A 12,940-nucleotide genomic window follows, 5' to 3' on the forward strand; every position below is an offset into this window, starting at 1 on the left:
TGTGACAACCAAAGAGATTCCTATCTCACAACCCACGCCTGGAAAGGAAAAGAGAATTCATCCTACCACAACGACAACAGAGGGAATCAGACCTAGGAAAAAGTAGCTTCGGAAACTAAGCACGTCTACCGATGAAGATAGAGTATCCGACCCGGAACCGGAAAGACGAGGTCATCCGCTGACCTCGTCCGTGGCTCCAGGAACAAAACGACGACCATTGAGAAAATTGTCAAGTAGCAGCCTCACGAGTGACGAACCTAAGATCCCCGATTTGCGTAAGAGAAGTCACCCGACAACCACATCGTCTGTCATTAGACAAAAGAAGAAACGTATCCAGTAGAAGTCCAGCGACCAAGGATCCCAGGATTAGGTCTAATCGACGAGTAATCTGGCCAAGAGCTCAAGTGCGGGACGAATTGAGTTGTACACCTTCAATCCTATCCCGAAGATATTGGGCACAGCCTCCCCACGCAACCCAGCCAAAAACAAGACGAGATCGAACTAGGCTTAAGCATAACAAGCGAAAATGTTTAATGGATTTAAATTTTCTCGTCAATTTGAACGCTACCGCTAGGGTGCGCCGGCAGCGATTAACGCAGTCATGGATGTGATCCTGGAACAACAAACGGCTATCGAATGTGGTTCCAAGATTCTTCATGATGCTGTTTCGCGTGATGACCATCGATTCTATGTGGTAAGCCGACCGGATAGCCCTGCCATAACGTCTTGTATAACTGACGTGTACAGATTTGGCGGGGTTGATGGGTAGATTATTAATTTCGCACCAATTGGCTAATGACTTAAGATCCTGCTGCAATAAAATAGTGTCACTAATGGTATTAATTACTTTACAGATCTTGTTATCGTCGGCAAATTGAAAAATATGAGAATGTCGGATTTTAAATTGCAGATCGTAAATATATATGTTAAAGAGTAAGGGTCCCAGTGAGGAGCCCTGGCGAACTCCGCATCTCATAGGATAGGTGACAGTAGTGAGTTTACCGTTACATTTAATGATATTCGATCGCGACAGTAAATAATCTTTAAGCCTGAGTAACATATCGCCGTTGATGCCTATCAGCCGAAGTTTCAAAGCCAAAACACTATGTGACACCCGATCGAACGCCTTCGCAAGATCGAGATAGACTACGTCCACCTGACGCTGGGACGCCACCTGTGGGGCAACCAAATCCATAAAGGAAGCGAGGTTGGTGTCAACACTCTTCCCTGGCATGAAGCCATGCTGGCATGCATTGGGAAAAGAGTTGAACCACCTTTGTAGGCGGTGATGCATAAGTATGTCAAAGATCTTAGCTAAAGCACATAATAGTGATATTGGGCGATAATTTTTATAATCCGTGGAAGAGCCCGATTTGAATATCGGAACCACTACAGCAGTTTTCCAGCCAGTAGGGAAGCAATGCGTCTTTAACGAGAGATCGAAGGTATGAACTAAAAGAGGCACAATGATATCCCGGCATCCTTTAAGTATGAAGGCAGGGATACCATCGATCCCCGTGGAAAACTTAGTTGGCAGCCGTTTTAGAGCCTGGATGATTTCCGAGGGCAATATATCCGCGTTGTCATAATGGTTGGGCTCAAGTTCCGGGACATTAAAGCTAAAAGTGTCACTTTGAATCGACTTGTCCACGGATACTCCTGCAAAGTGCGTGACAAATGTTGGAGCTATGGTTCCAGGGTCAGATTCTAGTGTAGAGTTTATTTTGAGTGAAATGGTTTTAAAACCCTCTTTAAGATTACTGTTTACATGGTCCCAAAACTTTTTCGGGTGAGATAATGCATCCCTACAAACAGATTGCGCCTTGAGGTTAGCATCCCTGGCAGTCAAGCGTTTCACTATGGCCCTGTACTTGCGAAACTCAATGGCATCCTGTAAGGCTCCGGAGCGTTTCTTTTTTTTAAAGAAATATTTTTTCTTAGCTAGTGCTTTTTTAAGGTCGTGCGAATACCATAATGGAAACTTAGGGCAGCTGCGGTTAACACGCTTTGGAACGGATTTGTCCATTGCCTTAGTGATGCTGGCGGTCAAGAAGTCAACACAGTGATTTACGTCATGAGATTCAAAAAGTCCCGTCCAATTCACATCTCTCAATGCAGAATATAACAAGTTATAAGAGCTGCTATTTCAGAAAACGAACGTTAATGCAAAGTTTTTTCTAATTTCAGATTAGACACGTGAGAGAAATGTTGATTGAAAGGCTTTAATCTGAACTGAAATATGAATTTAGTTTTCATAACCTCTCCGCTACATTTTTTTTAACCAAATCCTGCATATAACGTAGAATTATCTTCTGTTTCGCTCGTTGTCGCTCGCGTCTTCTTTAATTAATAAACCGAGTCTAATCATGGATACTAGAACTTTAATGAAAGTCGTATTGCTATTCGTAAGTACTTGATAAGTTTTCCTAGTTAGCTAGTTTATCAATCACACGTGTATGAAAACTTGAGACGAATTAAATTTAATTTGAAGATAACCACATAAATTTGCACCTGTAAACCGTGCAATTATAAAATAGTAGCTGTTATTCCCGCAGCGCTGCTCGCGTGTAATAAGGCCTTCCATCAAAATGATATAAAGAATGGGTAAATTTTACTGATTCGACTAATATTTTTGTAGCACCCTAGGAGCGAAGGCACTCGGCGTTGCCCGTCAGCCCTATAGGGATGCATTTTTTATTACTTTTCATTCGGACATTATTCCATAAAAAAGGTGTTTAAGTTTGTGACCGCCATTTAAAAAGATGGCAACAAATCGAACCCAAAAGACCTTTCTATAGGTTAAAGGAAACCAGTGTACTAAATATTTGTGGGATCGGTTGAAACGCGCGGACTTTGTTGCTTAAAGAAGATTTTTTACATTTCCGGTCGTTTTTTTAAGATGGCGGAGGATTGGGGGGAAATCTTTCTTAGTACGCGCCTACTACTTATGAGTAACGTTCCTGCTAATTTTCAGCCTTCTAGGGCAAGCGGTTTGGGCTGGGCGTTGATTATCAGTCAGTCAGTCAGGACTTTGATTTATATACATATATATTTGAAGATAACCACAAATTTGCACCTGTAAACCGTGCAATTTTAAAATATTGGTCAAATTCCATTTTCTCAGAAATTTTGGTTTTTCCAGAAGCAATACGACATTGTTACCAAAACATTTAATTTCAAGTGGCACCATGCCGGAGATAAACTTTACATGGGCTTTCTTCTTTATCCTGTAGGCCGGTAAATTTTGCTATGTGGGCTAAATCATTTTATCATTAAAGCTAAGTGTTTAATTAATTATTTTGTACATTTTCAGAGTAAAAATAACGTACGTTCCTGTCGCCGATGCCAAACAAGGGGTATGTATGTCTTTTTCTTCATCAATCGCTAATAGAAATGTATAACTCTTTGTATTTCGTTTCAGTCCGGCGATCTATACACGATTTACTCGCCTGTTCGTTTTTCAACTCTGGTCAACATGGGACGCTTTCATCGAGCTTACACCCATCCAGTTTTTAACTTTGAACACAACATGCTATCTTATTTCCGCGAAGCCGAGTACCACGTATCGTTGACCGCCTTCCTTCAAGTCTTTCTTCCTCAGGCATGTCTCTCAACCATATTTTACTTGCATACCTTTGACGTTGCTTCTGTACCCCCACCAACGGCACCGAAGCAACGTCAAAGGTCCTAGTGTTAAGGTTGGGAGATACGGCACGGAATCGTAAAGAACGACTCCTCTGTCATAAACATAGAAGCTAGTTCTCATGCAATTACGATGGGGCTACGCGGCAGCACATAATAATCACTAAACGAAGGGTGGGGGCGTGTGCGAGGTACACTGTAGGCTTTTATCGCCGCAGGTTGCCTGTCACCATTTCCACTCAACCTTACTTCATCGAATTTTTCCTGAATTTCACCTACCAACGGGCTAAACCGAACATTTTCTTAATTTATAGGTGTGGATAATTATCGCCCTCTTTCTTGCCTTTTTCAATTTGAAGCCTTGGTGTCGCATCTTGGGGAATACCCTTCAATTCTTGATAAGACTACGGCGGTTTTCCCTCGGAGCGTACAATAATAACTTGACGGCCAAATACGAAACTAGCAAGAAGGTTATTTTGGCCACCTATTTCGCCGGTTGTTTTATTTTGGCGGAAGTCTTCAAAGCCAACTTATCGACAAAATTAACAGTGGATGTTGATCGAAATATAAATTACTTTGATGATATCTTCAAATACCCAAAGATGAGCATTGTTATCCAGAACAAAAAAGACTGCTTTGATTTTGTTCAGGTAAAAGCTAGCTTTAAGGTTTAGTTCATTGTTTATTCTTTGACATCGATATCCAAAAGGCGTTTATTTACTGTAGTTCAAAATCAGTACGAGACTTTTTAAAAAGCAGCTCAACATACAGAAGAAACAGTAACCAAAGCAACAAGAATAAGCCCTTGACCCCATTATGGTAATCTAGACTCGCGGTGTTCACTACACAATGCGACTCCTATTATACTCCTCCCCGATGAAACCATGAAAAATACTCCGATTCAACCTAGCTTATATTTTATCATTAATATTTCTCTAGTTTAATTTAAAGTTTTGTTGAACAGGTTACCCGTCCAGATGTCATTAAAGAATACGCGAGAAGATTGAAGAAGTTCCCGAGGAAGAAGGGAGAAAGAGGAGATCAGGTTTTCAACAATGGAAACGCGGTATACATAGGGAGCCTTAGTCATTTGGAATATTTTTGTAATCGTGGTTACACCTCGAAAAAGGCTTTGCATTACGGGAAAAACACTTTCTTCACATCCTTTAATTCATTTCAACTCTCAACCAACTCCACAAATTTCATTAAAAACGTCATAAACATAAGGTAAAGTATTCCGCTGCTTAGCAGATATTTCGCATTTAAACATACCTTTTAAAAGTGGAGTTTGCAGTATCTCGTCTGCTGGACGTAAAGCGGCGACCCGGGGCGTGCCAACCAAGGGGGCAGATTAGGTAAAAATCAAATGTGCAAATTTCTTCAATTTTATGTTTTGGGAAAGAGGTTAGGATCGTGCAAGGTTGTTACACCACAGAGGATATACAGTAGAGGAGTAGACACTTTATCATTTACCAATACATAAGGGAATGTCTCGCCAAATCTTTACTATTCATTTCTGGTTTGTGTGATTACCTTCTGTGCAAGACATCATTCTTGGTTGAAAAATGTCGTGCGCTTTACTGTATATCCTCTATGGAGGTGGAGAGTGATATTTAGTCAAAGGTAACCAAGTGTCAACCAAGATACGCAGTGCCGGAAGTAGCTCCCAAAAATTTTACGAGAACTGAATACAACAACTGTCTAGTCCTCTACTGTATATCCTCCATTTTGACACGAGCGCAAATTACATTACACAACTTACTGGATGTACTGGTCTCGAACAGCCGCCATTGATTTCACCTCAGCATCACTATAGAAAGGTTGGCACGCCCCTAAAAATATTCAGACGCGGTTTAAGTTCAGGATTAAGGTTTTTTAGGGTTATGAATTTTTGGGAGACTGGACATAAAATCCTAGCAAATGACCTCATTAACAAGAAAGCCTGTTCAAAATATCTGAATGAAAAGCGAGTGATGGAATTTTCAAAGACTTCCTTACACGACGTCACCGTCTTGTTTCTTGTATTTGGGGCTTCGACCATGCTGGCCATTTTCGTCTCCTTCGCTGATTTCTTTCGCGCTTCGAAGAAAAGAGGCCTTGAGCAAACTCTCAGAGGAGTTGAACTCGAGACGTATTCCCGCAGTATCCCCGATGGCATCGCCAAGGAATGCGTCCACTGTCAGAGATGTTTGGAATGCGGTCAGTCTAAAGCTTTAGTTACTGTATTACGAAAAGCGACAAACGTCGAAAGCCGATCCGAAAGCTTTTGAGTTATATTAAAGAATTTGAGAAGTTTAAGCTCCAGCATGTATAACTACCACGAATGTTTTTCAATTCTACGGGGCCAGTAGACTTGTAGTATATGTGACTATATAATGCTAAAGGAAAAAAATCGCTTTTTACGGTTAGCGTCCCATGGAAAAATCATTTATTTTTTTCCGGTTTTTTTGGGGAAATGATACAAACCTTACTGAAAAACTTTAGCGAAGGTATTTTTCGGAATACCTCTAAATTAACAAGCATTTATAACATGAAAAGCTTATCAGTTTTGATTTTAAGTTAATAAAGTCTAAGTATTGTACTAATTAGGAAAGTACGTCAAAAAACTTATGGGTTTTGAGTCAGCCTAAGCTTATAGCGCCCTTAAAATAGTTTCTTCATTTTCGTTCTCGTTGATAACTAGAAAGGCCTAGATTTGTGCGTGCTATCAAGTTACGTAGATTGATTTCAAAGGTTTGCTTTTATGCCGAGAAGTCCTTATTTCATAGCAGACGACAGTAAGGCAATTATAATTAATTACTTTGGTATTTTTTCCGAGCTTGAACAATTTTATTTCGATTTTCCAATTAAATATAACACTCTTAAATAAAAATACTATGTTATCAGGTCGTGTTTTCGTCTTAAAAAGTAAATCAGGTAAATAATTACAGTTACTAGAGATTTTTATATCGTTTGAAGTGAGTTTTTCAACGTTTTTCACGGCCAAGGCTTAAGTTAATAAGTAATTTTAACGAATGAGACACATAAATAAAACAAAAGAACTTTTATTAATGTAATTGTTCAGATTAGGTCTATAATTCACCAACTCGTTTTTATCCTCTTGCTTTTCTGGATACAAACTATCGAACTCCCCCATATTCTTAAAGGGATAGAATCGGATTTATCTGAGTTGGTCAAACTAACATTGATTTTCTATAAATTAACCACCCCTAAAAACATGGCAGTCAGTAGAAATCGCGAGAAACATTTATTAATTAAATTAAATGTGAATAAAAGTTAAAATTTTGAACGCCAGATTTAAAATCGGCCACCATTTTCAACCCACTACCTACGTAGGTTAAGTTCGGCCTCTGATTGGTTGCTAGTAGTTGGAATCAAAACTGTCGTTTTAGGAGTAAAAAAGTAGCAGGAACGAGAATCTAGGTCAGCTTGCCTGGTGATTCGTCGTCTGCTTATATGCTTAAGAATGTCAGACGAGAAAGTATTTCTGATCATTCCGGTCCTGAATCTGAGGATGAAAGTTCGAAATCTGATTCTTTGGATTCAGAAAATTCGGAACAATTTATAATAAACGAATCTGAGGGTAGTTCTTCTGAAGTAGAAGAATTTGGTGCGCAGTCACACCATTTCGAGCCTCTCTCACTCCCGTCAATCTGTATCATACTGCGCTCACAGAATGAATCCCCCTACCAGTAGGAAAAACGATTGTCTACCATTGGGTCGAATCCCATTGGATCGAATGTCTCGTTCGACCGAATCCCATTAAACCGAATACCGCAATTTGGGCGGTTTTCCAATCATGAATTTTCCTTTCAATCCTATTTTTCTATTGATTTTCCTATTAAACTTCTTGTTATTGCAGAAAATACTAAACCAAACGTAACCTAATATAACAGTAATGTTTTGGAAAAGGCATATTTTTGGAGAAGTCAATGAAGCTAAATTTCAATATTTTGGAAAAGGCGTAACATTGTTAAATGATTTATAAATTATTACTAACCTAATTTAACCTAACCTAACCTAACATAGAAGTAATGTTTTGGAAAAGGCATATCATTTGAGAAGTCAATGAAGCTAAACATCAATATTTTGGAAAAGGCGTAACATTGTTAAATGAATTATAAAATATTACTAACCTAACCTAACCTAACCAAACCAAACCATACCTAACCTAACATAACAGTAATGTTTTGGAAAAGGCATATTATTTGAGAAGTCAATGAAGCTAAATTTCAATATTTTGGAAAAGGCGTAACATTGTTAAATGATTTATAAAATATTACTAACCTAACCTAACCTAACCTAACCTAACCTAACCAAACCTAACCAAACCTAACCTAACCTAACCAAACCTAACCTAACCAAAACTAACCTAACCTAACCAAACCAAACCAAACCAAACCTAACCAAACCAAACCTAACCTAACCAAACCAAACCAAACCAAACCTAACCTAACCTGACCTAACCTAACGAAACCAAACCAAAGCAAACCTAACCTAACCTAACCTAACCAAACCTAACCAAACCTAACCTAACCAAACCTAACCTAACCAAACCTAACCAAACCTAACCTAACCAAACCTAACCTAACCAAACCTAACCTAACCTAACCTAACCAAACCAAACCTAACCTAACCTAAACTAACCTAACCTAACCTAACCTAACCTGACCAAACCTAACCTAACCTAACCTGACCTAACCTAACCTAACCTAACCTAACGAAACCAAACCTAAACTAACCTAAACTAACCTAACCTAACCTAACCTAACCTAACCAAACCTAACCTAACCAAACCTAACCTAACCAAACCTAACCAAACCTAACCTAACCAAACCTAACCTAACCTAACCTAACCAAACCAAACCTAACCAAACCTAACCTAACCTAAACTAACCTAACCTAACCTAACCTAACCTGACCAAACCTAACCTAACCTGACCTAACCTAACCTAACCTGACCTAACCTAACCTAACCAAACCTAACCTAAACTAACCTAACCTAAACTAACCTAACCTAAACTAACCTAACCTAACCTAACATAACCTAACCTAACCTAACCTAACCTGACCAAACCTAAAAATAAAATTGATTTTCTTATTAAACTTCTTGATACTGCAGCAAATAATATGAGTTCACCAATAACATTCTTCAATAAATTTCAGAAAATAACTTCCATTTTTGGAAATTGTCTAACCCTAACCTAACCATACCTAACGTAATCTAACCTTACCATTAAGAGATCTCCCTCCCAAGTACTGACGGCGCTCGATGCTGCTTAACTTCTTCGATCATCCAAATCACTTTATCCATTGCGCTACTGGAGCCCGGCAACTCAAGGAAAACGCTATGATTTTATATGTGTAAACCCATCCCATTCAGTCGAAAGCTCTTCCATTTAAATATTCCCATTCAGTAGAAAATCGCTCTTTGGGCTATAAATTGTTTTAAATTTGGCTACAATTTTAGAAATTTGAATTCGATCCAACGGGATTCTATCCAATAGGATATTACCGGAAAAACACTACGGAACCTAAGAGACTTATGACGTCGAAATTGGTAGAGACAAACTAGTAACGTTTTTCGGTGGTTCGACTCCGTATCACCAGGTGTCTTCATGATCGCAAAACAATAGCATTTTGGATCTTTTAATCGTAATTTAAAAATCATTAATTAAACTAAAATATAAAAACATATATATTTTCAGAATCCTTATTTGTCTATCTATCGAAATAATTTAACCTTATAGGGATTTATTGCAATGAAATTAAAAGAAAGTATCCCTTTAATATAAATCCCTTCGATAAATTTTATTTTAAATAAATCTGATTTTTTATATAAAATTTTTGGTTCCTCAAAATTTATAACACAGTTTTTTGTATTAGTATCCCAGATATCATTGGCCGTGCCATTTTTTATATCACCTGCCTTTATGCAATATTGATGTTTTAAAATTAGTTTTTTAACGGTGCGTTTTGTTTTCCCTACATAATTTTTGTTACAACTACAATTAAACTGTTATAATACACCCCGCTCATTACTATTCACACTATTACTATTACTTTTCACGCGGACATTTCTTCCACAAAGAAGGGGTTTTAAATTTCTGGCGGCCATTTAAAAACATGAAATCGAATCCAAAAGACCATTTAGCCCGTCTATGGGTTAAAGGAAACCAGTGTACTAAATATTTGTGAAATCGGTTGAAACTCGCGGACTTGGTTGCATAGAGAGGATTTTTTACACTTCTGGGCGCCATTTATTAAGATGGCGGCGGATTGGAATAGTCTTTCTTAGTACGCGTTTACTACTTATGAGTAAGGTTCTTGCAAATTTTCAACCTTCTAGGACAAGTGGTTTGGGCTGGGCGTTGATTATTAGTCAGTCAGTCTGGACTTTGATTTATCTATATCTATATAATTCAAAGTCCTGACTGACTGACAGACTGACTGATAATCAACGTCCAGCCCAAACCGCTTGCCCTAGAAGGCTGAACATTTGCAGGAACGTTACTCATAAGTTGTAGGCGCGTACTAAGAAAGATCTTTCCAATCGATCGCCATCTTAAAAAATGGCGCCCATAAATGTAAAAACTCTTCTCTATGCAACAAAGTCCGCGCGTTTCAACCGATTTCACAGATATTTACAACACGCGTTTCCTTTAACCTATAGACGGACTGAATGGTCTTTTGGGATCGATTTGTTGCCATCTTTTTAAATGGCGGCCAAAAACTAAAAAACCCTTCTTTGTGGAATAATGTCCGCGTGAAAAGAAATAAAAAATGTCCCGACGGGCTGACGGGCAACGCCGAGTGCCTTCGCTCCTAGGGTCCTACAAAACATTAGTCATCAGTAAAATGCACCCATTCTTTGTATCATTTTGATGGAAGTTCTTATAACAAGCGAGCGACGCCGCGGGTAACAGCTAGTATAGATATAGATTTACATTTTAGAGTCCAGTTTGCTATCTCCGTTTTACTTTTAACATAAGGTAATACTACAGTTGCTTCTGTATTTTATTCGTAATTTGAGGTCTTAAGAAACAATTTCAGAACATGAACTTTGTATAAAGACATGTGATATTAAAAATGGCATGGTCAATCACATCTGGGGAGGAAACCAAACATTTTATGTAAAAAATCTGATTTAGTTAAGTTAAGGGGTTTATATTAACGACATGGGGGAGTTAAACCTGCCGCCGTATTCTGCAGGCTTAGCCTTCCGCGCCCACTTGGATTCTCGTCGCTCATTGGTCCATAGAGAACTGGATTCTGGCTTTTGATTGGCGGCTTAGGTTTCGAGGCGAAATTGGATTCTGGGCTGAGATTGGATGTTCATGCAAGCAAGGAAAGATAGTGGTTCAGTTCAGTTAGGTTTTCAATTGACACTGAACGTACGGTGTAATGTCAGCATTTTGTGTCGGTTATCATCAAAGGTCAGTGCAATAACCTTTAACCTCTATGTTTAGGTTCTTTACGCCATCTATTTCGTGAACCTTCAAATAGCAGACTATTTTCCCCAATTCCCACATGTTTAGGGTTAGTGTACTGTATCTCGATCGGTAACATGACTCTGGAATGGAAGTTTATTCAAGTATTTAATGTGTAACGATAGTGTACTTTATGGTAGACGAAGTATAATTTTACATTTTAATAATATAACTTCACAATCTTTACTAAAATATAGCATTGTAACAGGGGTTAATTCTGGTCGTCAAAAACCTTGTAGCAGAGGTGTTTTATCATTGAAAGGGGCGTGTGTAGCTGAACCATGCAAGGCTATCTAAGATATATTGTGCGCAATACACTGGTTAGGCTTTGGAGAGCCTATTTGTCTTTATGAAAGAGAGATTCCAATGCACAGAAATTGAAGACGTAACTGTTCTGATATACCATTCCAGTTCACGGGTAGAATGTATCATGTCACATAATAAGCTGAGAAAAACGAGCGTAAAAACGCTGCTGTAGGCTGAAGAAGCCTAAAACAATAGATTTTCGGTTATAATTCCCGGGTTTAATCTTGCAATTTCTAATTTCTGTTAGTCCTGGACGAGTACTAATTGTTGGTATCGAGTACCTCGATCGAATATCAATACAAGTACTTGTACCAATAATAAGTGATACATATCGTGACGATTACCAATTACATGAATGACATTCGACATAGAAATGCTCGAACGAAAGGAGACCATTAAGACTTCACCCTGTTTCGACAGTGTCGCACACTCTATGATATAACCTTGAATGAAACGCATCTTATTGATTGCGTTCAACTTATTTTGCCTTTTCAACTAACGATTTAACTGAGGTTGTAGCTTCTCCAGTTTCACATATAAAGACGACACACTTCTATATTAGGCAAACTTACACTCTACTATCACTTAAATCTAAGATTTGCCTAAATGGTAAATTAGGCAAACGAAAAAGTAGAAACAGGAACCTTCTTGTAATATGTCGGCTTCAATCAGTTTTATTCATACTTTCTACCAAACATCTAATTTAAAATTATAATTATAATAAATTTATACAGAACGATATTTCAGAACATATAGCTTTATTTTGACCAGTTTATGAAGAAACGTTGTCGCTACTCTCATGACAAGAGAGCAAATTTTTGCCGTTGTCATATAATTGCTTATTTATAACATTTTACATCCAAATGTACCTTCAAACATTGTCTCTTATCTTTTACACAAGCAGGCTGATGTTACTTCATTTGAGGTGACATTAAGTAGCAGCAAATCCTGTATATTGATAGTTTACACAAATGGAGCATTAATGAAACTTACACCAGAAGGCCGGGCTGCATGGAGGACAAAAAGAGACGGGTTTCTGTCCTCCTGGTGTAAATGGTATGATTCCTCCAGATGTGAAAATCCTGTATATTAAGATCAAACTTTTGTGAAGCCTTAAAACATTATAAAATTTTTGTAATATTTTCTAAATAAAGTGGTAAATACATGGTATTTGATGTTAATTATAACAATTTCCAGTTTGTATTATAAATTGAAGCGTGGACGTCATCAATATTGACTGTAGTAGCCCATTCGTGTGACACTGTCAATTATACCACTGTTTTATTCCAAATCTTTAGCACAACAAAAACTCATTCACATTTATATTGTTAGACACTTCAGTAACCATATTTACCAGTTGAACGTACTGCAACATTTACTTATAAAACCCATCTATCATAATTTCTTTCTTTGATTATATCACACGTAGAGTCAATGGTATCCCATAGGGGTAGGATTGCCCATGGGGCTGTGATACTTTGAATGTTTATACTGAATGACGT

At 38.1% G+C, this 12,940-nt stretch overlaps 1 protein-coding gene and 1 long non-coding RNA gene across 7 annotated transcripts; both read left to right on the top strand.

Annotated features, from left to right (window-relative positions):
- Window positions 1-588: 588 nt before the first annotated feature.
- On the top strand, window positions 589-2,542 carry LOC149676400 (uncharacterized). 3 transcript variants are annotated; one of them, XR_016366685.1, is made up of 3 exons: window positions 589-694; window positions 855-1,893; window positions 1,958-2,542. It is a non-coding gene; the product is annotated as an uncharacterized LOC149676400 (long non-coding RNA). The 3 variants fall into 3 exon arrangements; XR_016366686.1 differs by having other exon boundaries at window positions 626-1,893; window positions 1,958-2,128; window positions 2,188-2,542; XR_016366684.1 differs by having other exon boundaries at window positions 626-1,666; window positions 1,757-1,893.
- A 163-nt stretch (window positions 2,543-2,705) lies between these two features.
- Window positions 2,706-7,335, top strand: LOC149676401 (uncharacterized). Of its 4 annotated transcripts, none has more exons than XM_089838682.1 (5): window positions 2,706-3,356; window positions 3,422-3,601; window positions 3,957-4,292; window positions 4,369-4,461; window positions 4,607-4,681. In XM_089838682.1, the coding sequence occupies exons 2-4, from the start codon at window positions 3,476-3,478 to the stop codon at window positions 4,423-4,425; spliced, it is 519 nt and encodes a 172-aa protein (XP_089694808.1). In that variant the 5' UTR covers window positions 2,706-3,356; window positions 3,422-3,475; the 3' UTR covers window positions 4,426-4,461; window positions 4,607-4,681. The 4 variants fall into 4 exon arrangements, with proteins under 4 accessions (XP_089694808.1, XP_089694809.1, XP_089694807.1 ...); XM_089838681.1 differs by lacking the exons at window positions 2,706-3,356; window positions 3,422-3,601 and adding exons at window positions 4,772-4,869; window positions 5,522-7,335 and having other exon boundaries at window positions 4,266-4,292; window positions 4,607-4,708; XM_089838683.1 differs by lacking the exon at window positions 2,706-3,356 and having other exon boundaries at window positions 3,361-3,601.
- The last annotated feature ends 5,605 nt before the right edge of the window (window positions 7,336-12,940 follow it).

The sequence above is a fragment of the Phalangium opilio genome, unplaced genomic scaffold, assembly GCF_054372755.1.
Source record: "Phalangium opilio isolate 3A_F unplaced genomic scaffold, DU_Popi_V2 ptg000046l_1, whole genome shotgun sequence".
In the NCBI taxonomy this organism is placed as follows: domain Eukaryota; kingdom Metazoa; phylum Arthropoda; class Arachnida; order Opiliones; family Phalangiidae; genus Phalangium; species Phalangium opilio.